The 27329-nt window shown below is 41.2% G+C and overlaps 6 protein-coding genes across 8 annotated transcripts in view; 3 read left to right on the top strand and 3 right to left on the bottom strand.

The window, feature by feature from the left end:
* The window catches only part of LOC310928837 (neuronal acetylcholine receptor subunit alpha-9-II), a gene marked incomplete at both ends in the record, with an annotated part of 158899 nt that overhangs the window by 68305 nt on the left and 63265 nt on the right, over nt 1-27329 (top strand). The window lies entirely within an intron of this gene.
* Nucleotides 3807-5430, top strand: mrpl18 (mitochondrial ribosomal protein L18). 2 transcript variants are annotated; one of them, XM_083891061.1, is made up of 4 exons: nt 3807-4029; nt 4198-4366; nt 4938-5172; nt 5260-5430. In XM_083891061.1, exons 1-4 carry the CDS (start codon nt 3948-3950, stop codon nt 5335-5337), a joined length of 564 nt encoding a protein of 187 aa, XP_083747187.1. In that variant the 5' UTR covers nt 3807-3947; the 3' UTR covers nt 5338-5430. The 2 variants fall into 2 exon arrangements, with proteins under 2 accessions (XP_083747187.1, XP_083747188.1); XM_083891062.1 differs by having other exon boundaries at nt 4938-5176; nt 5266-5430.
* LOC310928502 (protein phosphatase Slingshot homolog 3) lies at nt 6819-17468 on the bottom strand. Of its 2 annotated transcripts, none has more exons than XM_083891059.1 (17): nt 17352-17468; nt 15849-16007; nt 14488-14525; nt 14200-14386; nt 13113-13228; nt 12943-13011; nt 12338-12403; nt 12061-12243; nt 11269-11362; nt 11055-11183; nt 9959-10005; nt 9681-9827; nt 8486-8686; nt 8172-8367; nt 7988-8095; nt 7809-7904; nt 6819-6962 (listed from the first exon to the last, which is right to left on the bottom strand). In XM_083891059.1, the coding sequence occupies exons 2-17, from the start codon at nt 15894-15896 to the stop codon at nt 6825-6827; spliced, it is 1863 nt and encodes a 620-aa protein (XP_083747185.1). In that variant the 5' UTR covers nt 15897-16007; nt 17352-17468; the 3' UTR covers nt 6819-6824. The 2 variants fall into 2 exon arrangements, with proteins under 2 accessions (XP_083747185.1, XP_083747186.1); XM_083891060.1 differs by lacking the exon at nt 17352-17468 and adding an exon at nt 15121-15163 and having other exon boundaries at nt 15849-15980.
* Nucleotides 17596-21808, top strand: grhpra (glyoxylate reductase/hydroxypyruvate reductase a). The gene is made up of 9 exons (XM_083891574.1): nt 17596-17829; nt 18593-18723; nt 19393-19465; nt 19545-19661; nt 19792-19880; nt 20022-20123; nt 20587-20722; nt 20840-20970; nt 21286-21808. Exons 1-9 carry the CDS (start codon nt 17744-17746, stop codon nt 21405-21407), a joined length of 987 nt encoding a protein of 328 aa, XP_083747700.1. The 5' UTR covers nt 17596-17743; the 3' UTR covers nt 21408-21808.
* Nucleotides 22146-24140, bottom strand: LOC310928727 (zinc finger and BTB domain-containing protein 5-like; the record flags this gene model as incomplete). The annotated part of the gene is made up of 1 exon (XM_083891367.1): nt 22146-24140. One exon carries the CDS (start codon nt 24138-24140, stop codon nt 22146-22148), a length of 1995 nt encoding a protein of 664 aa, XP_083747493.1.
* Nucleotides 25365-26947, bottom strand: tomm5 (translocase of outer mitochondrial membrane 5 homolog (yeast)). Its single transcript, XM_083891648.1, has 2 exons — nt 26751-26947; nt 25365-25705 (listed from the first exon to the last, which is right to left on the bottom strand). The coding sequence occupies exons 1-2, from the start codon at nt 26869-26871 to the stop codon at nt 25671-25673; spliced, it is 156 nt and encodes a 51-aa protein (XP_083747774.1). The 5' UTR covers nt 26872-26947; the 3' UTR covers nt 25365-25670.

Below are 27329 nucleotides of genomic sequence, written 5' to 3'. Positions count from 1 at the left end.
CGTTGAGCAAACCATAAAGTCCTATCAGTTGTTGCCAGTTTTGCAAATAAGAGACAAGACCACTTATGTTTACATGCTCATTGTCTAATTCATCTGCATCTAGCCAATCTTCCAGCATAAATTTTGTTCACCTTTCTGGTCCAGTAAAGTCAATTAGAGTGTAAGTCTTGGTTCAATGGTCAGATTAACGTCAGTCCGTCATCACACAAACACACACACTCAATCCAGACAACCAGGAAAACAAAGTAAGAAAAAACAGGTCAGAAATTATAGACTGGCACAGCCACAGTACAGTTATGACACAGTGGCTATGAAAAAAAAAAAAAAGATCAAGAGACAGCTGTGAAAAAGCTCAGAGGAGGTATAGTAATGGCACAGCGGCCAAGCAAGAAAGAAAAACTGTACTTACTGTTTGAAATTTTACCGTAACTAAAACGCAATCTAATTAAGATGGACATTCACGGATGTCTGGTGCTCCTCTTGACTAATGGTGGAAGGAAAGTATGGTTAGGGTTAGTCACTTACCGTACATGGATACGGCTTGGCATCCATGTTGGCCTATGTAAAATCCCTAGACGCGCAAGGCCAGACATACAATAATACAAATAGGCCGTGAGGGTAGACGGCCGTCATTGCCGACTTGTATTATGGGACGACAAAGCCTGGTCCTATGTTTGTAGATCACCAGGATCTATTTTAGCGTGCTAGGGCTAACATTGATTAATGGCCACGATTGAAAAGGGGGAAAAAAAAGGCACAGCGGCCAAGAAGCCTCAGCCTTGTGACATAGCGTACAAGGCACAACATTAATTTCATTTGATTTAAACCTCATTTAGCATCTGGTCCTCCAACATCACTACAGTTTAGTGCTAAAACCGTTCCATTTCTCACAATCTAAGTTATTTTTTTTCTTTTTAGACATGCATTTTGACACGAGTGAGAAAAGGCACAGGGGCAAGGTGTTCTTACCTTTGCATGTAAATTGTCAGTGTGATTCAGTAGTTAGCTGTGGGCAGCCAGACTAGCAAGTCAGTTGCAGTCACCCAAGTATCTTCATTTTCAAGAAACACAACACACAAAAGTTTTATATTGTTTATTCCCCTACTCTGCAAACCCTATCACACATGGAGGCCAACAAGGTAGCTCACCAAAAAAGAAAAAACAAATATGCACTCACCCTTTGTAGACAGACCTAAAAAGGAAACGTTAATGCAATTCAACCTATCAAGCATCTAAGACTTGGAACGGCAGCATATCTACTTTATGTGAACTGCTGAACGTAATCTTAGTCTCAGAGCATCTCAACCATCCAATCCAGACAATTAGAGTGTTAGTCTTGGTCCAAAGGTCAGACGTCAGTCCAAGTCAGTCTCACACACAACACATTCAATACTCAGCATTCCTTCAGACAAGCTGCCAGAGAACTTCAAACTCTATCAGTCACACACCAAATTCTTTCAAATCACTCGTTCAGCAGTTCCACAAAAATATAACCAAAGAGGACCAGATTAACCAGGAACATGCAAAACCAACCTGTGGCAGATGCTCCATGTAGAACCATCAGCTATTCGACAGATGGAAAGCAGCAGAATAGAAAGAACGTGGCCATGTAGGACAATGCAGATAGACATAGGTAGAGAGGCCAAGAAAGAGTGGGGACACGGCGGCCACCCATAATTAAAATCATGACACCTACAATTTGAAGATCTTCATGAAGATCAATCTGGGGGAAGAAAAAAAACAAAACAAAGCTCGAGTCCTGTCTCCAACCTCGACAATGTTCAAGTTTCTGCCATTACAGGTGTAAAATAACTAGGTCAGGTATTTTAGAATGTGGTTGTATGAGGTACAGTTCAAAAATGGGTATTGTTAAATTAATGATATATTTCCATCTGTTAAATACATTATGTTAATAAGCCATAATGTTTTCATTGGGGTAGCGAATTGTCTCTAAAGGCATCACTCACCTTTTTGACAGTCTCTGGCTTTTGTATATGACGGGTCCGACCAGGTCTCCGTGAGCAGGAAGCAGAAGGTTGTTCCTTTAAAAAAAAGTTTGTATTTTAAAAAACTACATTAAACGTTTAGAATTATACAAATAAAAAAAAACACATGTGTAACCCTGAATCTGCCTTTAAACATTTAACACATTAAAAAAATAAAAAACAACAGCAACGGTGAATAGCACAGTGGCCATTTTAACTTGTTTGGGCTTGTTTTGTCCATTTTGGTAATGGATTGGTTTAAGGGTTTGAGTTTTAAACATGGAACAAATATGAAAATAAATCACAGATTCATGAAAAATAAAAATGAGTTGCAGCCCCATTTAAACCCATAATTTAACCAACTGCTGTGACCTGACAAAAAAGTCCTGGATCAAATATTTAAGTTGGTACAAAGTATGGGTCACAATAAGCCAAGCCTAATATTGAGCTAATAATTAGGCTAGCAGTGAGACAATTCATCGAGTCAAAGTTGTTAGCAAACAGTGAGCCTAATGAGGCACTGCATGGCTTATATAAAGCAAAGCCTAATTTTATATAAGGAAACACTAAGCCAAAATTGAGCGTACAATAAAGCACAGCTCAAGCAAAAGATGAAATTGGGCAAATGGCTAACATTAATGCAGAAGGGCCGATGACGAGACAGGGATTGGCCAACACTGAGCAAAGGCGAATTGTGAGCAAATAATTAGCCAAATTTAAGCTTAAAAATTAAGCACAGCTCAAACAAAGGCTGAAATTGAGAAAAATGGCAAACATTAAGGCAGGAGCTGACCGTGAAGGGCCAAGTTTGAGCATATAATTCAGCAAACAAAGTCCCCATTTTGATAACTTCACAAAAGTTACTCACCATTCTGAACTGGCCACCAGGCTGGACCAGGTCGAACACGCCATCTCGAACACGAATCTCCTTGCAGCGTTTTTATACACGAGATGGACCAACTTTTCGGCGTCTGACGTCACGCAACTGTAGTTTTCTTCTTTTTTTCCTTTTTCAAAGTTCCCTCCTTTTGAGGTTTTATGGCGTTGGCAAACAACGATTTGGTGCATTACCGCCACAGGTTCCCTCCTCCGGGAACAGCTTCTGTAGTTCAATTCTTTCTTTCGCGTCTTTTACGTTTTGAGGCTCGTTTATGCAGCTTCTCTTCAAAGTAACAGCAGAAGGAGTTGGCTGGAGGAAGATAAATAATAAGAAGAGAGGAGGATCATCTAATCAGCTAATTGAAAACCACCTGCGTGAAGATGACCAGGTGTGTTGAATGTCACCAATCAGTGAGTCCCCTCTTTATGCTTCTTCTTCTTCTTCTTCTTGATCTTTAACGGCGGGTGGCCACCAACATTGTGGGGCATTACCGCCACCTACTGACCCGGGGTGTGGGTCAGGCTCCTCTCTCCCCTCCTAAATTTCCTCCAAATTATCTAAATATATACTACTAATAACAATATAATATTATTATTAATAATAATAATAATAATAATAATAATAATAATAACAATAATAATAATAATAATAATAATAATAATAATAATAATAATATATTACATAAAAATGGGAAGTATTAAAATGGAATGAAAAGAGGTGCGTCCTATCTAGGCAGTCTCGTACTATGTTTCTGCACTCATTTTGAGTCTTTTTTTTTTGAGACATTTTTCTCGGGAAAAAAAATGCTTCTGGATGGTTCTTATAATACAACCATGACTAATGCATGACAAAGACACGGAAGCGGAACCTAAAATGTGTTGCGGGTTGTTGCCAGTGGTTTCTATCAGTGCTACTTGTACAGTGGTACCGAGTAGACCGGATGTTGTGTGAATGTCAAAGATGGCGCTGTCCGTGTCACGCTGATTTGTAATCAATTTATTCGTGTTTATTTTTTTACCTGATCCTGGTGAACTCACTGAATCTTTGTGTTAGTTTATGAGGTGAACACAGCTGAGGAGGAAATGGCTCTGAGTGAATTTAATCGCAGCGTTCGACTGTTTTTAACTCGCATTCACCGATGTGGCATCGCTGCGAACCAAACAGGTACGTTCAATAGGTCATTTACATCACAGTTTGATCTGATATCTTCATATATATATATCATATATGAATACTTTCAGAGGTCTGTAAAACCCATATATTTCCGTTTTGTGTGTGGGCTCACATAAACTAATCCATCGGCGTTGGCTTTTTCTGTCCGTCTCCTTTAAGCTCGCTGTCTGAATCATGCGGCCCGTCAACCGGAGCCCAGCGCGGATGAAAACGAAATCGTGAACCCGACCTTTGTCAACAGAAACCCCCGGAACTTGGAGCAGATGGCCCTGGCTGTGAAGGACCGAGGCTGGAAGACGAATTGGCCCCACAGAGAGTTTTACCACAGGTCGGCTTGTGCAATGGATGTCATGAAGATTTTACTGTTTCCCCTTTATTATCCTTTAATAGGTGTTTTTTATTTTGATGTTGTGTTTTCAAGTGCTTGAACATAACATGAACTACTTGAAAATGCTTGAATCTGGCCGAGTGGCATCACTTGCTCTGTGTTTACAGAGAGGTTACACACATATACACATATACATAAAACCATATGTTTTTCTTAATTTATCTGTTTAATACAAAATACAATCTGTTAATATGATTGTAAAAAGTATGTCGTACTTTATAAATATGTAATGAACCACAGCTGTAAGGAGCTGAAAAAGCTTGAAAATTGACCTTGAAAGTGCTTGGAGTTGATCTACAAACAGGTGGAATTGCCCATTTCTGTGTACTTGAATATCTAACATGGCCTCTTAAAGGTAAACTATTCATGAACACTTTTAACAGTGTGTTGTATTTCTTTCATTGCTTATACTGCACCACAACAAAACCGTTTTGATTACTGACTGCGTAATGACATATTTACTACTACTACCATTTTTCTCTCCTGTTTAACCATGTTTATTGTGGTTCAGGTTGGTGTTTTCTCGCACCCAGCATCACGTGACGGCACAGGTGTTCTCCAGCAGCTCTTCTGTCCCTGTGCTGACCTGCTCGACGACAGAGTGGGCGCTGAAGAAGGAGCTTGCTTCCACGAGGTGTGTGGCAGCGTGTCAAGCTGTGGGCGAGGTGCTGGCACAGCGATGTCAACAGGCTGGAATTACGAGGATGGTGTACAGGGCCATTCCCTGGACGTACCGCAGTGATGCTGTGAGTACAGAAGCATCAATTGCCCACCCCCCAAATTTGGCCACTTTCACTGATTGTTTTTTTTTTTTGTATGTGCGTCTTTCACAGGTTCAGAAATTCAGAGCAGCAATGAAAGAAGGAGGAATCACACTCAGTGAACCCAGAAGGAACTACATCGGCACCTAAATTGAGTCGTCATCTGTTTTTGTACAAAAGAATTGCATAACCCTTAATCTCTGCTCTGTTGTGAATTACAACTATATCTGATATCAGCATCATCAGGACCAGCACAAGGTTGTTTGTCCTGGTGGATAAAGTGTTTCTGAACATAAGCATTTCTCCTCTGATGTGTTGTTCAATCAAGAAACAAAGTGGGTGGTTTTGAAGATATTTTTATTTTTCACCCATAGTTTTTGTTGTAAACAAGAGTGAGGTGCAGAACGTGGTGAGATTAGAGCAACAAGGCATAGAGATGTGGACTTAAATACAAAAGAAACAATTTGATCATAGTACAGCATGATGTTGGCTCAGCAGTGGGAACAGTGTGTGTTGTGGTATTTTAAAGTGCATGGTTTCTGTTTTTTTCCTCTCCCAACTGAGCATGCATGGTAAATGCAAAGTACGCTGTCGTCATATCAGCATGAAATAATCTTCCACATCAGCATCTCGTGATCAGAAATTTGAAAACAATACATTGATATTTTGTCTATTAAATGTTCATTTAAATAATGAACTATTTGCTCTCAAGCTGCTGTAAAGCAAATAATACACACCCAGGTCAGCAGTTATGTGTTGATACAGTATATATATATACTATATGTTGGTGTATAGACAAGTTTTAATGCGTACATGCAAAACTTTAGGAAATAACGTTTATACTGCAATCGCACCAGGTGAGAGATACAACAGGGTGCATGTAATGCTGAGCCACTACAGTAAAATAATTCAAAACACCAGCAATGGAGTTGTAGTTCATTCTCAGGTTGGAGGCACTCTCACAGTTCTGGTGTTAAAATACAATTCACAAAGTGAAATCAGGGAAATGGTGATATGATAAATATTTTCACTGAAATATTCTGTATATTCATTGGCACACTGGAATACATAGTTTGGCAAACAGGCTTGTGCCATAAAACTGGCCCTGACTTGGTCTGTAATGCACAGCTTAGACACAGTAAAATCCTCCATTCTGTGAGCAATGCACATCTGTGAAATAACCTTCAGATAAAAGAGAGAAAATGCAGAACATTTCAAACCTACCTTGGACTGGCAGTTTAATTTCTAAAGAACAGTAAACGAGAACTATAATTGCATAGATATCTGGAGTGGTGATACGCGTTGGAGAAGGAAAGGTGGCAAAGGCAGTTACATAGACAGAGAGAATGGTAAGTGTAATAATAGAACATTATAAAAACACTTAAGGAACTACAATAAAGTATCAATGACATTTTGGCTTTCACCGGTGTAGCGATAGTGCATTTTCATGCAATTAAAATTACCTTCAAAACATAAATGACATCGTCCAACTTCTAAAATAGCAGTGTTTCTTAAAAATCTTGGCAGGATTTGTGTTCAAGAGTCTGAACACCACCATGTTTGTCCTCATCTTTGCCACCTTCCCAGGACCCTCTCCGCGCTCCACCACCACCACCACCACCACGTCTTTGATCACGTTAGGGTTTACTCTGCGCAGCGTCCGCCAGGCTGCGTGGTTCTGGCGAAACATCGACACATGCACTCTGGTGAGTCAGACCTCGACGGCCATGGCTGCGCTTCCGCTGTCTTGGAGAGCGCCTTGGACTGGCAGGAAGCTTTGAAAAGAGAAATTAAGGGACAGTAGTTAAAGCTCTGACTGTGGAGCTGACGTTTGTATGTATTTAAAGACTACGCACTACAGCTGGAGCTGGAAATGTACCGACATAAGTTTTGAAATGGTATATTATCTGATTTGAACTTGTTCAATTTGATTATTTGTTTTACTTGGGGGAGAAACATTGATACAGTGCAATATTTTGTGTGGTGATATAAAAAAATAAATTGATGTTTTAGTCCACTAGATGGTGCCAAGTGCTCACTGGCACTGGACTGTTACATGAGTATAGCTGATATATATGATTCCACAAACATCAATTATTAATTATCAATTAATATCATACTGCGGTGTCTCTGGCGATTCCCACCCCTAAATAGCAATCGCTTTGATAAATAGCTAAATTATTTTACAGCTGTAACCATAATTATCACAGGAGCAGAAACGTTTAAGCCTATTCATAAACCTGAAGGTTATTTATCTTCACATCAGGGACATTTATGCAATTAAGACTACAGCAAATCATGATTGTTTCAGGAAACTAAAAGCTGTAAAATTTAAAAAACACAGGTCCACAGATGGACTCATGCATATTTCCTGTATCTATTACAAAGAATCCACTCTCTTTAAAAAAAAACAAGAGAAACAAAATGTATACTTCAAGTACCAACAAGAATAAATTCTCATACTGATAAAAACACAAAACGCTAATAAAACAGAATACTCAACAATATAATCTAATCTCTCTCTCTATTTTAACGCAGAAATATGACATGTTGTGTCTTTAAGAATGAAAGGCTGACTGTGAGTCTGTCCGGTCACTTTCTCAGCAAACTACTTCATTTACCTGCTCATGTCCCTTATCATCATCGTCCAGTTCACTGATGGACTGCATGAAGGAGAGGAGGTTCATCCTGCCGCTGCGATTAACACTCGGAGTGACCTGGGGATTGAGCAGAGATTTTAACAAACAAAAAATTAAGAAGCGATGGTTACAGTGACAGGACAGGGTGCATGTTCACGCACCTTTTCTGGTTCATGCACGTTTATAGCAGGTGGTGGACCGACAGCAGGTGGCGCTGTCTGCACAGGCTCCTCGCTGGTGTCAGGCGTGGAGGCAGGTTCTTCAAACACCTGTGTGCGTTTGAGAATATTTAAGAGCTGAAGCCATGAAGTCATTTGAAATGCTATGAATGTGTTGACTAATTACCTCCTTTTCATCTTTTTCCTCTGAGCTCTCTTCATCCTCTTCAAGTTCTTCCTCCTCCTCTTCTTCTTCATCATCCTCCTCCTCTTCTTCTTCCTCCTCTTCTTCTTCTCCTTTATCTCCATCCTCCTCTTTGCGCACAGACTTCTGTCTCTGGTCTCTTGACTTTCTCCTCCAGAGCGTGCTGTGACGCTGCCGACTGAAACGATGAATGACCAGATGGCATCAATCAATCGACTCCCAAACAGCAGCAACATTGAAAGAAAAAGATTTTGAAACTGTCAGACATGTTTATGCTCAACACCGCCTTGTCTGACCTTGCATTGAGGATGCCGTTGTAGGTCTGAAGCTGCTTCATGAAGCCTTCATTGGGCTTCACAATGGACCGGCAATCCCTAACGTAGGCCAACGCCACATCCAGCGACCAACGCTGCTGCTTCATGGCGTAGGCCATCACCGTGGATGAAGAGCGGGAAATGCCCATCTTACAGTGCACCAACACTGCCTGTCCACTCTTCCTGCAACACACACATTCAAGAGCAGCTCCCTCAGTGGTTCAGAGCTTCTGCCGAGAAGGGTAACGATTGGAATCGAAGTGAAAAGTCGGAGCGATTACCAGCATCACATGTATTTCCAAAAACCAAGCAATTAAGAGCTACATTTTGATTAGAAAGTGGCAGCATTGAAGTGTATGAAGTGTTTTCCAGTCGGCGTAAACACTTTGTTTAGATGATGTAATCAAGACATGGCTTGTGGCTTCCTTTAAAATCCTTTTCCTAATACTATTAATACTATTTTAGTGTATTTATATTATTATAGTGTACAAGTATGTTATTGACTTGTTATTTCTATTGTAAATATCATTTTTTGGTACACTTTATCAAGTAGGGGTAAGAGGCCAAACAAAACGTCAAAGGGCAGCTTTGATATTTTGTTTGCTCTCCACGACCCAAGACTGGGCAACTCGGAGAAGTAACCAGAAGATACCGTTACACATCATCCAGACCACACTGAGACCTGATATCTTAAGTCTCGGAGGCTACAAGGCAGCTGATACTGTTAGAGCTAACAGTGGCCTGGGAGGATAGGATGGAGGAGTGCTCAAGAAAGGAAGAGGGAGAACTATGAAGAGGTGGAGGAGGGCTGTCGGAGCATTGTGTATTGAAGGTGTACTGAAGGTGTATCCAAGTGAGGGCATTAGAGGATGCTTCGAAAACGTATTGGTTTGTATAATGTAATTGGACATTTTTTTCCTACTTGGAGTCGAGACATTTCCCACATCAGTCTGAGCTTGTCAACATGAGCCACACCTTGAACTGAGTGGAAATGGAACTCTGTGTTTCTCTGGGTAATAAACAGGAGGTTGTGAAGGACAGCTATTTTCTGCATTTACCACATAAATGTGATGTCAGTTTCTACAGCTGTTAGTTACAAAAGATTGGGCTGGTGCCTTTTCACATGAGGTTTTGGATTCAAATGGTTGTGTAATGGCGTGTGTGGCGTCAGGACTACCTTGCCTTGCTGATGAAGTTGTACGTGTCTGGCCAGTGGCAAAGCAGGTCAGTGGCTTCAACATCGTGCACTCTGATGTTCATGTAAGTGAAAGACTCTGGGAAAAAGTTGTCGATCTCTCTGGTCACATTCAGAATGTAGCCGACACTGAAAAGAGACACAGAGTGAACATTGAGCCTTAGCAGGGACTCTCTTTTGTGATGAGAGGACGGAAACCAAAGACAACGGCAAGAGCGCACACAGAGCTACAGGAAAACGTTGAAGGTGAAAACACTGACTTGTTTTTCTGCAGCTCCTCAAAGTTGGCCGCGTTCCACTCGGAACCCTGAAACCAGATAAAAGGAGACTTTCAACTGAGGCCACAGAGGAAGAAAAGCAAAGGGCCTTCACGGCCGTCTTCCCTATTGCTGTCAACACATGACAAAAGGGGAAGTCACAGTCACGCACAACGTCCTGGTGAAAACTGAAAGCACACTTCCTTCAGTTTACTGACCAAGACGAAACAAAAACTTCACATGACGAACATTAAGGCTGCATCCCAATACCTCCCCACCCCTAACCCTAAATTTTGTGCGTTCTTGTGTAGGGGGGAGCGTGATTTTACTCTTATAATCAACCCTCAAAATGTAGTGAGCTCTGGTGCGGGCTTAAACGAAGTGGAAGATGAATTTACCCATGATACTTTGCGAATTCAGCAAGCAGGCTGATTTTTTTCAACAAAGATGGCGGCCACATCTGCAGAGGAACAATTTCGTTGTAGCATGTTACGATGTCGAAATGTGTTGTTGGAATATGTTGGTTTGATATACATCCAAAGGACCGTTGAGCTTTGAACACTAATGTCAGAAAATAACTGACGATTTATGAAAGCAGCTAGTTAACTAGCTAGCGGATATTTGCTGAGTGCTTCGAGAGAGTATGCTAGCTAGCTATCTCTGCTACATCTGGATAGTTTTGTCAGTGTTTTGGATGTGTGTACCGACATTCACTTGAACACGAATACCCTGGACTTGTCAGATGTCAATCTCATTTGTGATAGTGTTTACGAGAACGGAGAAAAAACAGCGTTGACAGAGAAAAATAAACATAGCCAACGCAACAGGCAATACAACAGCTGGATCCGCCAGCATTTTTCCTGAAAAGAATAGTGCCACGCTCCTCCGGTTGAATTGTCAACATGTGACGTAAGTTAGCACGTTCGCTACGTTCACTACGCTAATTTGCATTTAGTGGTGTCCCAATTCCAAAGGGAACCCACTTCCCTCAGCGAGGGGAATTTACGGCTGCGGGCACTCCAAACCAAGTGCAAATTTTAAAGGGGGAGAAATGAGACGGGGCCTAAATTAAACACGTAGAAGCTGAGCAATCACTCACCAGGTAAAGATAGTCAAATATCTTGGAGGGTTTGTCCATCTGAGCCATGGTGACCAGGGTCTCATTGTCAATGTATTCCTTGAAAGGTCCCATATCAAAGCCCACTCTGGACTCGAGGGAAGTCTTCACCTACAGGAGAGCAGAGGAGAGATCGGTTAATTTAGGTGTGATCCCAGATTTTGCTCGTCGACGTCCTCGTCTGCTCATGTCTCACCATTTTAGATGTGATGTTGTCCAGATCCTCAGTCCTCATAATGTCTCTCAGGTGCTCTTTGATCAGTGCCTCCTTGGTGAGTCGGTCTTCCGAGCTTCCCACGAAGAAAACAATGAAATAAAATTTAGTACATGGGCAGTAAAAAAACAGGGCAACACACAGTTAAAATGTAACACAGCTGATTTTATGTTTACTTTAAGACAAAATCGTTTGGTTTTCATGAGAACAAGCATTTCATGTCTTTAAATGGAAATTTAATATGCAAATGAAAAAGAACAAATCCTTTCTGGTGTGTGAAGGCCATCATAGTTCTGTGACACATCTTGGAGAGTGGCAACCAGACTTGTGACGTCACCCGTAAGAATCCAAACGCCACGGTTTTGATACAATAAGTTACAAATTGACATCACGTCCTGTTGAGGAAGAGCTGCAACTAGTGTTTTTATAATACTCCTCACTCATACATGATTACAAAAGATGCACATGTCTTGTTGTGATCAATCAATCATGCACCACAAGGTGCCCAGCCTACACTGACTTACATGACAAAGCAATACAAATACAGCAAGTATTAACTGAATGAGAATTTTGCTGGTTCTTTGAAGAAAAGGCAAAATTATTATTTAGAATAAAAATCATTATTTCTAATCTTGTCAATATCTTGACTATATTTCCATTCATTTTGCAACTCTTTTGATGACTAAAAGTGTGACTTTTAATGGAAACCACAAAGCAATTGTATAGGTGACCCCAAACTTTTGAACGGTTGTGTAAAACAGGACAGATTATTACCATGGTCTAATACAGTCCTTGCGGACCGAATGCAGGTCATCCATGACCTCCCACTCATTGAGGCAGTAGCGATCTGACTCGATGTGACTGTAGTAGTGCTGGGCCCAATCCAGACCACAGCCTGGGATCACCGCTGCCTTCACCGCCCGCTCACAACAGCCGTGCAACGCCTGCAGCACTGACCTTACATCATCAGTGGAGGGGGACAAAGAAAGTGTGTTAAGGTCTTGTTTAAGTACAAGGTGATATGAATGAATGTTTGTCAGCTATTACGTACCACATGGTCTGCATGGAGACGGGCTTAAAAATCCTGGTCACCTCTGCGGAGGTCACACTAAAACCACTGTGGAGATAAATCGAGAGAGAGGGAGAAGAGGAAGTCGCAGTGATGAGAAGCATTATGAGCATTGATGCAAGGCAGACTAATAATAACATAGTCCAACATTGAGTTCTTTTTGGAGAATCTAATGATATAATTATTCACTTATTCAGTGCTATGTCTGTTCTTGTGAAGAACATTAGCACAGTTGCAGGTGTAATCCAGCCTGACATGGGTGAACATCAGCATGGCAGTGGATAAAAAAAAGTGTAACTTTTTTTAGATCTGTGCACTTTTAGTTTCACAACCTTCTCCACACTCTCCTCTGGTCTCACTGGCCTATATTCATCAGAAAAAATATATGAGAACAGTCTGAGTGAGGATAAGATCAGCTGTAATTTATGGAAAATGACTCCACTCCACAATTAGTATCATGACTCATTCTTATTATCATTGGTCCGAATCCCAGATATCAAGCGGCACAGTCTGTGCTGCAGCCTCTGAAACGCATTAATCATGTTTTTCCTACATCTTTACAAATGTTTCTTTTAAATATTCCTTACCCGTCTCCATCCAGATAAACCTGTGTGTCGCTCCATACTGGCAAAACCAAGCCGATTGTGCACTGATCGCTGCAAAGAAGTGATGAGGACACAAAGTTTAAGAGCTTTAAAATCTAGCTGAACAAGGGTTGTTGCATTTTGCTTACACACACACACACACACACACACACCTGTCTGAGTCGGGGAAATCTATACCCAGCAGGATGCTCTCATTTTTGCTGCCGAGGGTGGAAACGACAATCAGGTACCGGACTCTGGCAGGGCTCATGGACTCCAACTGCACTGCCTGTATATAAGGGCGCAGAGGAGGTTTGAGAGGCAACAAACAGCTGATGATCAAAATCAATGTTTTCTCTGTGCAATGGGTGCAGTTTCTTCTCATGGCTGGTGTTGTCCATTAATCTTAATAAACTTGGCTGATTGTGCTATTTTCCTTGGCCTTACAACAGGGGAGTGAGTGTAATGGTTTGAGGGAAATCCACATGCTGACTACAAGCTATCTACAGTACAAGCATGTTATTTTTTATATTTTTTAATGTGTTGTTTTTAATCCCCATATAGAAAACCATCTGGTTTTGAATGATTATAGGAGTAATCCATCATTTGGAATTGTGCTTTTATGTATTTTAAGATTATCTAAAACCACTTTGCAGAGCATAATTTGAGATATATTTTTTAATCGGTACTTGTTGATTTATGAGGCTCCGATTTGTAAACTGTCGGATTACCCATCGCCGTCTTATATTTTTGACATGTTCCACAAGTAAATTCTAATTTAGGAAAAACTGCTTTATCTTTTAGCGCAGCTGACTCAGGGAAACTATATAGCACACTTTCAAATTAAGTTCACTTTATCCTTTTGGACGTCTTAGAAATATGATCTTACACCTTCCAACCTACAGTTATAACTGTTATATTGTTCAGCTTTCAATGTCATATTTTACATTTCGGTCATTTAGAGTTGCCAGACTGTTGAGTTTAAAGGGTATTTTATTCATTGTTTGTTTCTTTTAATGTCTTTGTTTGACTATGTTGTCAAACAAAGTTGCTGTTGCTGTTTCTTCCTCTATTGTCTTTTACCTGATATTGTAGTTTTTGGTTGCCCCTCAATGATTTTTTGAGTATAATTACAGTCGTATGTGTGCATGTATGTATGAATACCACTACGATTTCTGATTATTAGATTGACGTATTCCATTTGACCTCAAAATGTCCCTGTAAACACAAAAGTGAACCCAGTCCAACACCAGTTCTCACCAGCTGGATGGTATCTTCTGGCCTGAGCTGCGCAATCATGGCGTGCAGATGTCTGTGTCGAGTGTCCGACGCTCCACCGTCATGCTTCGCTGGAGAAGACGGAGTGGGAGGAGTCTCATCGTGGCCGTCTACTTCCTCGCCTTCTTCCAGCAGAAGCACCGCCCCCTTCACCAGGGCAAAGCTCTCCCTGAGTGCAGACAGACATTCGTTAGTGGCCAGTTATTGTTCAGTTAGAAGTGAAATTAAATGTCAGTTCAGAGCGGACGTGGCTCTGTAGGATATAAAAACCTTTTCTGAAGTCTCCCTCTTCTTTGGAGGCTTTCATCCTTTAAAAAAAAACACATACACGTATAAAACATGCTCGTTAAAGAGAAGGAAAATAATATATTATACTTTTGTTGTGTTTGTGTGTCACGTTGTATTTTATACAAACCACATTTTGAATGGTCTTTTCTATACAAAAGATATTAATGACATATGAACATCCCCAAGAAATTTGTATGCAGATTATTGGGTTATATATATTACACTAGTAGTTAATAGGAGCACACTGTTTCTAATGAGACGTAGACTGGTGTGTTAACACCCTCTTAACAAAGTGTTAGTGACAACGTGTGTGATGTTTTTTTCCGTTTCAAAGTGGCGACACAAAATGGCCGGGAAACAAATGTTAATTATTGTTCCTCGGCGAAATGTGGTTGAACACAGATAAGGTGCAGAGGAAGACAGACACACACACAGAGTGATATGTGAGTAGAGGGAAGAGGACACTAAGTGTGAGGGTTGGGCAGAGACTAGCAATGAAACTATAGAAGGAGAGAGTAAAAAAAAAAAGTAGAAGTGCAATACAAGAAGGGGAAGAGGAACGAACAAGAGAGAAGTAGCAGCAGTATGGAGGCTTTAAGGAGACAGTATCTTTACCTGTTACTCAACTGACAAGTCCAGACAGATTCAAGAAAATAAACTGAAATGTAAGAGGGAGAAGTTGGCCGGAGCCAGGAGAGGAATGATGAAGAAGAAAAAAGGGGAGAGAGCACAAGTTAAGAAAGTAGTGATTAGATCATGTGAGAAAATATGCAAAAAAAAAGGGGGAGAGAGGAAGCAAACATGGACCCACAGTCAGGTCAATTATGATTTTATTGGTGATGATATAAACGAGAAGAGATAACGTTACAGACAGAGGCTGATGACACAGTGTTTTTATGATTACGTGTTATGTTTTTAAACTGCAACAGTTAAGATTTAGACAGACAGTGATTCAATCACTCACAGTAATTGCTGTAATTGTCGAGGTAATCAATCTTCCCTGTATGCCTGATAGATCAATTACATCCAACTAAACAACAAAAACAGCCTCATTATCAGTCAGGCAAATACAGTGGTGATATCCACAGAGCACACATTCATGAATGATTAAAAAAACAAACAATTGCACTATAAGTCGATCGTGGATAGTCTTAAAACGTAATATATCATGTGAGTGACAAATGTGTGAAAAAAATCAACTATGGCTGTGTAGCTTGCAGGCATACAGCCATAGTTGATTATTTTTGAATCACCACAATGGGAAGCCTGCATCTATCCTGGGTATAATACAAAATGCCCAGCAGTTCTTTGTACAAACAAGGCATGAGAAAGAAAGAACTCACTGGAGCAGTGGAGAGAGATGGATTCCTGTGCAGGGTCAACAAAGCCATTGCACCAATCCTCCACTAAAGCTGCCGCTACTGACAAGCTCAGACAAGCTCTGCAGGTTCCTCAGCCGACAGTGTGCGGTGGGTGGGGTAAATGCTGGTATTTCTTCTACTCTGAAATGACAAAAAGAATATTTAGATATGATTATATCCAGGCAATTAGGCACGGCATCAAAGGCTTAAAGAGAGCGGATGAAGCCATCTTCATTGAGTTGGAATAACCATCACATGACATCACTTTTCAAGCATGAACAAAACAGTATGAGATTCCTCCAAATGCAGCCATTCACCCATTCATACCATGACTCACGTGACCTCAATCACATGATGGGGGTCTAGGTCAAGACTCAAGGAATGTCAAGATGTTGATAAACGTAAACAAGGTTAAAGCTGCAGTGTGTAATTTTTTTCCACCTTTCTTGCTGATGATATTATTCTGCAGAAAGGATGCCACATTATTTGCATGTTGCATCCTCCATCTAAAACATGCTATACTATTAAACCCGACTGAGGAAGCAGGGACAGTGTTTTCAATCATATACAACAACCAACTCGTTTTACTAGCGCAATGTTTCTGCCGCCTCAGTCCGTCTTCTTGACATAATAATAATCACTTCCTGTGTACAGAGCACAGTGGGAATGTTGCCGAGCAACACAAGATCTTAACACAGCTTTACTGAGAACTTGGAAATGAAAAACCCACTTTGAATGAGAGGCAAAACATCTCCAACAACCTAACGTGAGTCCATTTGCCTTTGGACACCACGTCAATGCATAAATTGTGTTCCAGTTCTTCCATCTCCCTCTCCAAACAGGACAATGCGACACCCCATCTACTGTATTTAACAGTAGCTTGGATTCCATTAAAATGTATCACACATTTAAACCTAGAAAATGTAGTTGAAGAAAATGCCCATTTCATAAGCAATAGGTGACCACCACAAAAGAAGGTAAGGAGGTGCATGTTGATGAAAACAACATCAAACAGAATTCCATGACTTAAATTGAGGATGTTTTTCCTAACCAATATCATTTACAGAATTGGTAAAGACATAAAGACATTTATACGATATTTCTTTCATTCAGCGCAAATAAAAACGTGCACTTAAAAACAGGTTGATGGAAATACCTGATACCTTATACACTACCACTTCAAAAACAAAACAAAAACTATGCCTTTAACACAAGTGAGGTGGTAACCTGCCTTATATGGCAGCATATCTTAGGATAAGACTGACTGGAGCTTGTTGCATTCAGGGAATGCACTCATTAATATACTCACACTGTGACAACAAGCGAGTAGTGATAGAGCTGAGGTGTGACCAGACTGACCCACGAACAACAACAAGTCCGAGCAAACACATGACGGTTACATTATCTAACATTATTAACTGCTGCCGCATTCAAGACAACTGTGACGAAAAGGACTCTAAGGAGCAGAGAAGACAAGCAGCTCACCTTTCCCACAAAGACGCCCAACTCCGACTTCCTGCTTCAGCAGCTGCTTGTGTTTGTATCGTCAGCTTCTCGATGAGAGTCAACAGAGCGGACTCCACCGTCTACAGCGGTGCGGCCATTTCTCAGTGGAGGAGGGAGGAGGAGGAAGGAGGAGAGGGGCGGGTCTGGGATGGCGTAGACGAAGAAAACGACGTCACATCCGGTCCTTTAACACCTTCCACCTCACGCATGCGCAGTGATTTGAAATGCTGCCGCACTAGTTTCTTGCTATGTGGAGGAGCATTTTTTTGAACTTGGAAGTTGTGTCGCTGTGTAAACCGGCTCCTCACTCTGGTGAACAGATTCTTCGTCCTCCTCGGACAGAATCCACAGTGGCCGGTCTTTAAAGTGAGATGCAAGTGGCTCGAAAAATCATGAAGGTTTTCGTGACTCGACGGATCCCTCAGGAGGGAATGAAGATCCTGTCAGCGGCCCCTGAGTATGAAGCTTTTATTGTACAGTATTACGGTTTACTGTCAACGCAGGATTTGCCCGCTAACAGACCGCATACAGTATATGTGTCCTTCACAGTGTACAGTCAGTCACATTTATTTAGCCATGTGGTGAGAGACAGTGAGTGAGTAAGTACTACAAACATTACCGAATATCGAAACATCGATATGTTGTGATTTAAGTCCCCAGTCCCCTACTAGCTTGGTGAACAAACCGCTAAAATTAGCAGTTGCTAAGTTTTGCTAATTATGTTTAATGTAAATTAGCTGCTTATTTTAGCGGATTCTTCCAATATTATTGGGAGTTGGGTTTATCAGTGTGATCTGCAGTGCAGGATTTTTAAAAGTTATTTTTCACTTTCACTTGAAACATGTTAACTTGAAGGCTCTGTTCATTTTTATTTTCATAGCTCAGTGAATTCTGAGTAGGAAAAGCTTTAAAAAAAAAAAAGAAATCTTGTTGGCCTACCAAATATAAATATGTTTTTTCAGGTTTGCTTTATGGAGGAAAATAAAAATCAGTATGATCAACACTATCGAATCACAGCACTTGCCAATACAAATTGAATCAGCATAATCAAAGTATGGTGATACAACCGAATCATGACTAAAGCATTTCGTCCCATCCCAAACATTAACTCGGTCATCTCTAGAGCTACTCTCAACTAACACCTCCACCTTCATTTTTCTCACAGACCAAAGACTTCCTGTCTGTTTACCCTCCATCTTCCTCTGTCTCCATGCCAACAGGTGTGAGGTGTGTCTGTGGGACTCGGATGAACCTGTGCCGAGAGAAGAGCTTCTCAAAGGTGTACAGAAGGCTCACGGTCTTGTGTGTCTGCTGTCAGACAAGATCGATGCAGAGGTCCTGGATGCTGCAGGTACTCCATCCATCCATCCATCCATCCATCCCTCCCTCCCCACATATGCACACTTGTGACAGACTACTTGTACCAGTATGCTGTGATTAGGGCTGGTTATCGAACTTCAATATTTTTGTGTTATTGCACAAAAGCGTCAGAGAGCTAATAAGCACACAGCATGCTGTTTTAGTGAGATCTAATAGTTCTTGTGATTGGCTGTTATGCATGTGAGCATCTCATTGAGAATACATGGTGATCCTGTATTTATTTTTATTTTATTTTTAAAATCAATACCCAGACCTAGGTGTCATACTTAAACCCAAGTAAAATATCTGAGAAGGAACTGTTAAACAAAGAAAAAACAGTCCTACAACAAACCAATTCTGGTTTGTCATTGTGGTTGTAAACTGAAAGTGCTCATGTTTAACTTGCATACATTTTCAGTTCATGGTTCATTTAAGTGTCTGTTTCTGTTGATAAAAATACAGATTTGCTTTTGTATACTTTGGTGACATTGTTAGGTTTTTTTTAAATGGAAGTAGTAGAGAGTAAATGTTTTCATCATCATTAACAGTTGTGATTAAGTTTCCGTTTGTATTACAGCATATCAAAAACAGTAGTATTTACTGATCAAATTAATCGGTGCATAGATCTCAGTTCTTCAACTGATCTTGTCTCTGATCACAGGGCCAGACTTGAAAGTAATCAGCACCATGTCTGTGGGATTTGACCACATGGCTCTTGATGAAATCAAAAAACGGTAGGTGAAAACTCTAAAATCTTGAATGCACATACGTCAGTGTGTTTACAAATTCTGCTTCTGTTTGTGGTTTCACCAGCGGCATCCGTGTTGGATACACTCCAGATGTGCTGACTGATGCCACAGCTGAACTGACTGTAGCTTTGCTGCTGGCCACGGCTCGCAGATTACCAGAGGGAGTGGAGGAAGTCAAGAAGTCAGTTATACATTTACTTGTCCCAGTAGTGTTTTCTTAAGTGTGTGACTGTTTGACTTCTGTTTATTTTTAACCAAAAGTACCAGTAATTGACTTAATTAAGCTACACAATAATCAAACTCTCTTTCAGTGGTGGCTGGAGCTCGTGGAAGCCTCTCTGGCTCTGTGGTTATGGTCTCTCTGGCAGCACAGTAGGAGTCATTGGACTTGGACGCATTGGTAAGGCTTAATATTACTACTTCCTTTACTTTGGTGTATGTCTAAATCCTGGAGCTGCATTTCATGCTGACATTTCTAATGTGACATTATTTTCCTTTACGGCCTGTTGGGACGAGATTAACCATTAGTGTTTGTATACAGGTTTGGCCATTGCTCAGAGACTCATGCCTTTTGGAGTGAAGAGGCTGCTGTACTCTGGGAGAACAGCAAAGGCCCACGCAGCAGAAGTGAATGGAGAGTTTGGTAAGAGAAATGGTTTTTGCCTTTTTAATGTCAAGATTGCATGTTCTGTGTACTCCAGCTTCCATGTAGATTGGATACTTTTGACCACAAAATGACACAGTCACCCTGGGGCTGAACAATGATATGTCTTCAAATTGAAATCACTATTTGAAACAATGCTATTAGCAGTGCAACAAATACTGGTTAATAGTTGATGGCGATTTTGATAATCAATTTATAATTTCAAGTGGGTTTTTAATGGTGATTTTAGCTTCTTAAATGTGCATATGTATGGTTAGGGTTAGGGTTAAACTGAATGTCTTTGGTTTGTGGACAAAACACTTTCATTTGTGTTGTAATATTGAGGTTTGGGAAACACCAGTTTATGGCTGAAGTAACTAATCCGTTAGTCAAGATTAAGCAAAGCACAGATTAATTATAAAAATAATTGCTTGTTTAAAAAAACACTGTCTCTGTTAAACAGTTCCCCTGGACACACTTGTGTCCGAGAGCGACTTCATCGTTGTTTCCTGCTCACTGACTCCAGAAACCCAGGGTCTGTGTGACAAGACCTTCTTCAGTAAGATGAAGAAAACTTCAGTCTTCGTCAACTCAAGCAGGTAGACTTTCAAAATAGAGTACATCTTTTGGAATATACAACATCATTGTGTACTTTTGTCGTGGCTGTAGCTCATTCTCATGGATCTCTGACACCATGGATGAATTGTTGTTTTCAGGGGGGCAGTGGTGAACCAGGATGATCTGTTTGAGGCTTTGAGCAGTGGACAGATAGCTGCAGCTGGATTAGATGTCACGACACCTGAGCCACTCCCAACAAACCATCCTCTTCTTACACTGAAAAACTGTGGTGAGTACAGTAACATCTGAGCATCCCTTTTTTCCTCCTGACTGGATTCATATGCACACATGCGTATATGTGTTAAAAGTTCAGTCGGACTGAGACAATATATTGGTTTTCTTAATGTCATGTGAACAAGTTAGTCTTTGACCCAGAAGTAAAAGGAGACGACGTATAAATTTCAGTACTGTTGCCGGAAATCATACGGTGTCATGCTTTGGTCAACGCAGCAACCACGAGAGCCATGTTCGATCTAATTTGAAGATTAACATCAACATTTTCCTTTTATAATTGCATTTTCTGTCTTTTCTTTGTCCTGTGAAGTGGTGTTGCCACACATCGGCAGCGCCACCTACTCCACAAGAGGCGTCATGTCAGCCTTGGTAGCAAGAAACCTGCTGGGTGGCTTACAGGACACAGAAATGCCCAGTGAACTCACCCTCTAGACTGCAATGGAGCCGCTGTGCATCCCTCCTCTGGTGCTGCACACATTTCAATGTAACGGGAAACGATGATGCACTGATCTTACACCGCTCCCTAATGCGAGATCAAATACACGTTTCCATGATGTCAAAGTGCACTTTGAATATACTTTGCATTGAGGAAGGTAAAGTTCTTGATTTATCCTCATCTTTTTAACAATAGTCCTTATCAAAGCACACTAGAGGTGCCTGTGCTAACATTAAATTACATTAGATAATTAAATACAGAATCAATGGTAAGTTTTCTCAATTTGAATGTAGTTAATGTAATGAAGATCAGTCATATACTTGCACTTTATTTTGATGATGATGCTCCTTGTCTACTGTGGGTAAACATGGCAACACTCCACTTCTGTGTCAAAAGAAATTCCCTCTATGGAATAAAACTTCTCACTTCATAGAAATGTTTCGTGTTATGTGATATGTTAAAAAAAACAGATTTTGAGATCACAAAAAATCCCCAAATACAGTATTTATTTTCTCGTCGTTCAGTGCAACAGTGATACATACCAGGTTTTTCTTTGAGACCTTTCGTCAGTGCGTTCACATAGATTTGGCAACAATTAATTTTTCTCTTCTGAAAAATAAGACTACATAGCAAAACAATAAATTAGCTGATACACTTAAAAATCACAAATTTAATATTGTTAGATAAAGTTCACAGTGTGATTCCCTTGTTAAGTTTGCCTCTAGAAAAAAAGGTCAGTGCAGAGTTTCAGGGAACAACTGGTCGTCTTTCCAGTTCAGACAGGTATTCTTGGAGTGCTTGTAAAGATGGGACGACTGGCTGAAGCGTTTCCCACACTTTGGACAGGGATAGGGCTTCTCTCCTGTGTGGACACGGATGTGCTTCTTACAGTCAGTCAAGTTCATGAACTTCTTGCAGCAGATATTGCAGGCGTATTTCTTATCGCCTTCAACCAACAACACGTGGTCTTCAGCAGCTGCTTTCTTGCACTTAGACAGAACGTCGTCTGAGGCTCTGGTCAGAGTTGACCGATCGGCAGCTTCCCCCACCGAAGGAGACGAAGGATCTGTGCCTGCCTCTGATCCAGGTGGAATTTTGGGGGCGATCCGGCGGAAGGTTGTTGCCCCTGAGCTTTTGACGACCCTGGAAGGCTGGACGAGGGAGGCCTCCAGACTGAGGCCCGGTCTCATGCCGCTCAGGAACCCTGCTAAAGAGTTCTGGGCGGGCTGTAAGATGAGAGTGTCGCTAAAACCAGGGCTCTGTGGCGGGAGAAGCTGCTGCAGTGGGACAGACGACATTGGAAAAACAAGGGAGTTCTGAGCAGAGGAGGCGTTTGCGTCTGCTGAGTTTTGACATGTTTCGCCTACATTTACAGCAGCTGCAGGATCGTCGCTGGCAGCAGCGGCGGCTGCAGTGGCGGCGGCTGTGAGACTCGCCAGGCTGTCGTCTTCCTCCAGAGCTCCCATTACACTTTCGGCACTGGGATTAAGGAAGCAGGAAAAGGCCAGCTCTGACAGGCTGTCCAGTGCTTCACTGTCCTCGCACAAATCTCCAACGTCTCTGTCCGAATCCCTCTGAAGATTAGTGCACATCTGAGATTGTAAAGAGTTGATATCAGCTACTGCTGTGTTGGCTGACGCTGCCATTTTCTCGTCATTTTCTAAATTTCCTGTGCAGTCATGTGATAGACACAGAGGAGACTCTAAACCTGAGGAATATGAGCACAAGTTTTCCTTTTTAATCTCAATCACCGCCATCTTTGTCTCGTCTTCCTCTGCTTCCTCTCCCACCTTTATTTTCACCACTGTGTCTCCATCAGCATCTCCATCCATCTTCCACACACACACACCTCCTGTGCTGCTGTCTGACTGGCTCGGGAGTTGGATCTCCTCCGTCTCTCCTTTGGGTGCTTCATATTTCTCCTCCTTCTCCTCCTCCTCCTCCTCATCAACTTGACTCTCCAAAAGTTGGTCTGGGAACAGCAGATCTTCTGACTCCTCTGCACTGACCATGCTCCTGCTCGACACAGTGGGTGAACACTCATTGTAGTTCTCCACAGGCAGCCGGCAGCTTCTCTTCCCGCAGCTGAGCCTTTCCTCGTGTGATTTTCTTTTAAACCTGCCACTGACACTTCTCGTAACCCCCTGATCTTCACCTACTCCCGACTGGCTCACCTCCACAACCACTGCATCATCATCTAAATCATCCTCCTCCTCTTCCACAGCAGACGAGATCTGTTGAAGCGAGAACGACCTCTCTCCCTGTGAGGGGGGATTCTGCTGCTGCTGCTGCTGTTGCACTGACCTCCATCCTTTAGGTGGTGAGGCAGGGAAGTTTTTCCTGGACAGATGGAGCTTGCATGCCTTCACTACAGTGTTCAGATGCAAGTGTGAGGCTGCCAGCAGCACATCCATCACATTGGATGCCCCCAGGGAGAGGGTGGATGTGTAAATCATGTCCAGCAGTGTGGAGAAGGCATCGGGGGTCACCACCTCTGCGTCTAGCTCCATCCTACTTTGGCCCCCGTCTGCTCGAGCTCCTTCGACCTCCTCGGCGTTGTCACTGGAGCTCAGCAAAGCTCTGAAGTGAGAGCTGCATGCTGCCAGAATGGAGCGGTGCGCCTGGAAGCTTTGACCTCCAACCACCACCACACAGTCACAGAGCTGAGCGTGGAGACGCTGGTGGTTGAGCTGCTTGAAAATGTGCTGAAAGTGACCTGGGAAGTCCATGATGATGTGCAGTTATTTGATATTGGGGGTGATGGTCAGTGGTGCTGCTTCACATCAGCACAATGAAGGTCATTGTGTGAAAACAAGAGCAGTCTTCTTCACAAACGCCTCACTTTCATCATCTGCTGAACACCAGCCTACCTCCACCGTGATGTCTGGTAGCGGTTCATTGTTTACTGCTCGTGATGCTGCCGGGTTTCCTGGAGATGCTCCGGAGTCCGGAGTATGGGCGGGCCTCGTCCAACAATGACATCGGGCAGATGCGTCTCAGGCGCGGGCTTTGTCTCCTTAAGCAGACCGCTGTTCCTCAGTGACGGAAACATTAAAAATACGATATCCACAATGAACGTTAATGGTGCTCATCCATTCATTCATTCATTCATTCACTGCGCTCACACAACACCGCAGCGTCTGGCATCCATTGTCGGCGGCACCATCACTAGTTCGATTCCCTGCAGGAAAACATCGCCCCCAAGTGGTGATCTTCCGAAAGTACAACTCAGCTGCTCTGAAATTCTCAACTGTTTTTTTTTTTTTTTAAACCACCATTTTGTGGTTAAATTGTAGCTATTTGACTAAATATTGTTCTGTTATGGTTCATATGTGTGCCCAATTGCCTCAATATTTTCATTTTTAAATATTATTAACTACCTTATAACGTTTGCTATTGGAGCACTTTTGCATAACATTTTTGAAAATGGTGCTGGTATAAAACTTCTGTTTATATATTTTTATTTCGTTTTTTAGAAAAAAAAGTGTATCAAACTAATTTCATAGAAAATATATATTTAACAAGATATTGAGATCTGTTATTTACCAAGAAATATGTCTGAACCTGTAGAAGCTACTGAAAAACCATGTTTCTCACTCACAAATGGTCTTTTTTTTTGCCGTCGTATTTTTTTTATAAACTAAGAGTCACTTTAAGATCTAATAAAGTGCTACTGAATCTTTGTAATTTAAGGAGATCATATAGTGTAATTGTATCACTATTATGGAGAATGCCGACTGCTTCCCAGAAAATTGCAACAAATTTGATGTCACAATCTTATCTTATCCAAAATATTTACAATTCCAGATATTCTTAAGATGCAATCGAGTCACTTACATACCTGTGTTTATATAACTATACAGTATATAATCGCCTGGCTGTGTGTTTCTTGTTAAATGTGTGTTAAATCTCCATGTCACACATTTGAATACATCAGATTCAACATGGTTTGTCTTTATTGAATAATGCAGAAAGTCTGTACATTGTCAAACTCTGCATTTAATGTTTATAATTTATTAAACAAAAAAACAGACGTAACAAAAAAAAAAGAGGCAGACTATAGTTTACAACACGGAATGAGACAAGAAATGAGAACAAGTTCAGTTATCTCTGACACAGTGACGGGCAGGTGTTGGTCATCTCCCTCGGGATAATGCTGTCACGGCCCCAGCTGCTGCTCATGACGATGGTGCTCGCTCATCTCTGTTGATGACGTAAACTCTCAGTGGCTGGAGGACGGAACAAATCGGCTGCTCCGCTCATATGCTGTCCAGCTTCTTCAACACATAAGGAGCTGAAAACAAGGATGATTGGATTTTGTTAAAACCATTTATTTACACTGTAGTGGCTTATCTTGGTACTGTCGCAAACTTGCGGCCCTCCAATCAATTTCAGGTGGCTGACCCAAATGATCCCCATTAATGAGTCATTTATTTATGTTTTTTTTGTTAATAGATTCATTTTGTCTCATCAATAAGTTTTGTTACATATGACTTATTTTGAAATGATCCAATCCAACTTTATTTGTAAAAGCACTTTAAAACAATCACAGTGGACCAAGGTGCTGTACAGAATAATAGATAAAAGACATAAAAAGGCTCATGTGAGGCAATACAAAATGCACTTATTGAAATATTGATGTACAGCCTTTGTTTTACTGGTTAAACCACTGGTCACTTTCAAGGAGATCATATAGTGTACTTGCATAACTATTGTGATTGAAAGGCTCACGTGAGGCAATACAAAATGCATATAAAAAAGGAATAAAAACGGCGTATTGTTAAATAATGTTATCATATCATCCAGCCCTTTGGGCTTTTTTCCCCTCATTTGACCAGCCCCCTCCTGACCAGACGAGATGCCCATTGGCTTTCAGGTCATTTGAGTTTGAGACCCCTGCTTTAGAACATTACACTGATCAACAAATAAAGCATGTGATGAATACAAATGGATTGGAAGGGAAAGTGTGTATACTCCATTTTATAAAAATAATCTTATCCATAATCTGTAACATCATTAAAACGTATTTTGAACCTTTATGCTCCATGACTTCATGACTTGACAAAGCCACAACATTAAAACCAGTTACCTGTTTCACTGTTGTGGCTGTTACACAAGTCACCTTTATTTATATTTTCACATAATGTAGTGTGCAGACAGCACATATGTCAGGGAGTTTTTTCTTATAAAGCAAACAAATAAAATAGAAACATTACAAAGTTAAGTAAAAGTAATAACAGAACCACTGCACCAACACTAGAGTAACAGTAAAGTGTGGCCTAAATACACCAATATCATCAGTAGTGTGCTTAATGTCAAAGTCACCAGTCTGTACTCACTGGCTCGAAGAAGGGCGACGTAAAGAAGAAAGTTCCTCAGAGATGAGATCACGTCCTGTCGCATTTTCTTCTTCATCTCCTCCGGATCCATTTTAGGTCCAAGTCCTTCCAGTTTGAACATGGTCGCTGTGGTCTTTTTTCTTTTTTACCGGCTTTTCGTGGTTCAAAATCGCCTTCGATGTCGAGAGAAACCGACTATTGCAGGAGCATGGAGGAATTAGACGAGGCCGGAAACGCGTCACAGCGGAAGTTACGTCTGACGACGGCGAGCACTGAGGGACAAACCGCACGAAGACGACGAGACGACAGCAAAAGGCAAAGATCAAACGTCGCTCTTATACAGCAAAATACTTTTAATATAACACCATATAAGAAACAGGAGTGAGAGAAAAATATAAAAACATATCTAATAGTTTGTTATCAATATTATTTTATAATAACATTTCATTTATCACAAGCTATTGCTGTAGCTTATATCATTTATTGTCCTCTAAATAAAAGCCAACGTAATAGAAGTCGTGTAATAAAACAGAATTAAAACATTGCTGCACACCTTTCAGCAAATGTGGGTGATATTAT

This window comes from Microchirus variegatus (genome assembly GCF_963457635.1).
Source record: "Microchirus variegatus genome assembly, chromosome: 6".
Taxonomy (NCBI): Eukaryota; Metazoa; Chordata; class Actinopteri; order Pleuronectiformes; family Soleidae; genus Microchirus; species Microchirus variegatus.
The sequence above is the reverse complement of the archived record's forward strand: the minus strand, read 5'-3'. Positions and strand labels throughout refer to the sequence as shown.

Bases quoted from the DNA above. Each gene is read 5' to 3' on its own strand.
- LOC310928502 (XM_083891059.1), bottom strand. From the start codon at position 15,896: ATGGCTTTGTTGACCCTGCACAGGAATCCATCTCTCTCCACTGCTCCA. The intron at 12,404-12,942 runs GTAAGGAATATT...TTATCTCCACAG, and splicing joins GTTTATCTGGATGGAGACGG to TGGTTTTAGTGTGACCTCCG. The intron at 8,368-8,485 runs GTCAGACAAGGC...TCATCGTTTCAG, and splicing joins AACGGCATCCTCAATGCAAG to TCGGCAGCGTCACAGCACGC.
- mrpl18 (XM_083891061.1), top strand. From the start codon at position 3,948: ATGGCTCTGAGTGAATTTAATCGCAGCGTTCGACTGTTTTTAACTCGC. The intron at 4,367-4,937 runs GTCGGCTTGTGC...ATTGTGGTTCAG, and splicing joins CACAGAGAGTTTTACCACAG to GTTGGTGTTTTCTCGCACCC. The intron at 5,173-5,259 runs GTGAGTACAGAA...CGTCTTTCACAG, and splicing joins GGACGTACCGCAGTGATGCT to GTTCAGAAATTCAGAGCAGC.
- tomm5 (XM_083891648.1), bottom strand. From the start codon at position 26,871: ATGTTCAAACTGGAAGGACTTGGACCTAAAATGGATCCGGAGGAGATG. The intron at 25,706-26,750 runs GTGAGTACAGAC...CCTTGTTTTCAG, and splicing joins CGTCGCCCTTCTTCGAGCCA to CTCCTTATGTGTTGAAGAAG.
- grhpra (XM_083891574.1), top strand. From the start codon at position 17,744: ATGCAAGTGGCTCGAAAAATCATGAAGGTTTTCGTGACTCGACGGATC. The intron at 18,724-19,392 runs GTACTCCATCCA...CTCTGATCACAG, and splicing joins AGAGGTCCTGGATGCTGCAG to GGCCAGACTTGAAAGTAATC. The intron at 19,881-20,021 runs GTAAGGCTTAAT...GTTTGTATACAG, and splicing joins CATTGGACTTGGACGCATTG to GTTTGGCCATTGCTCAGAGA.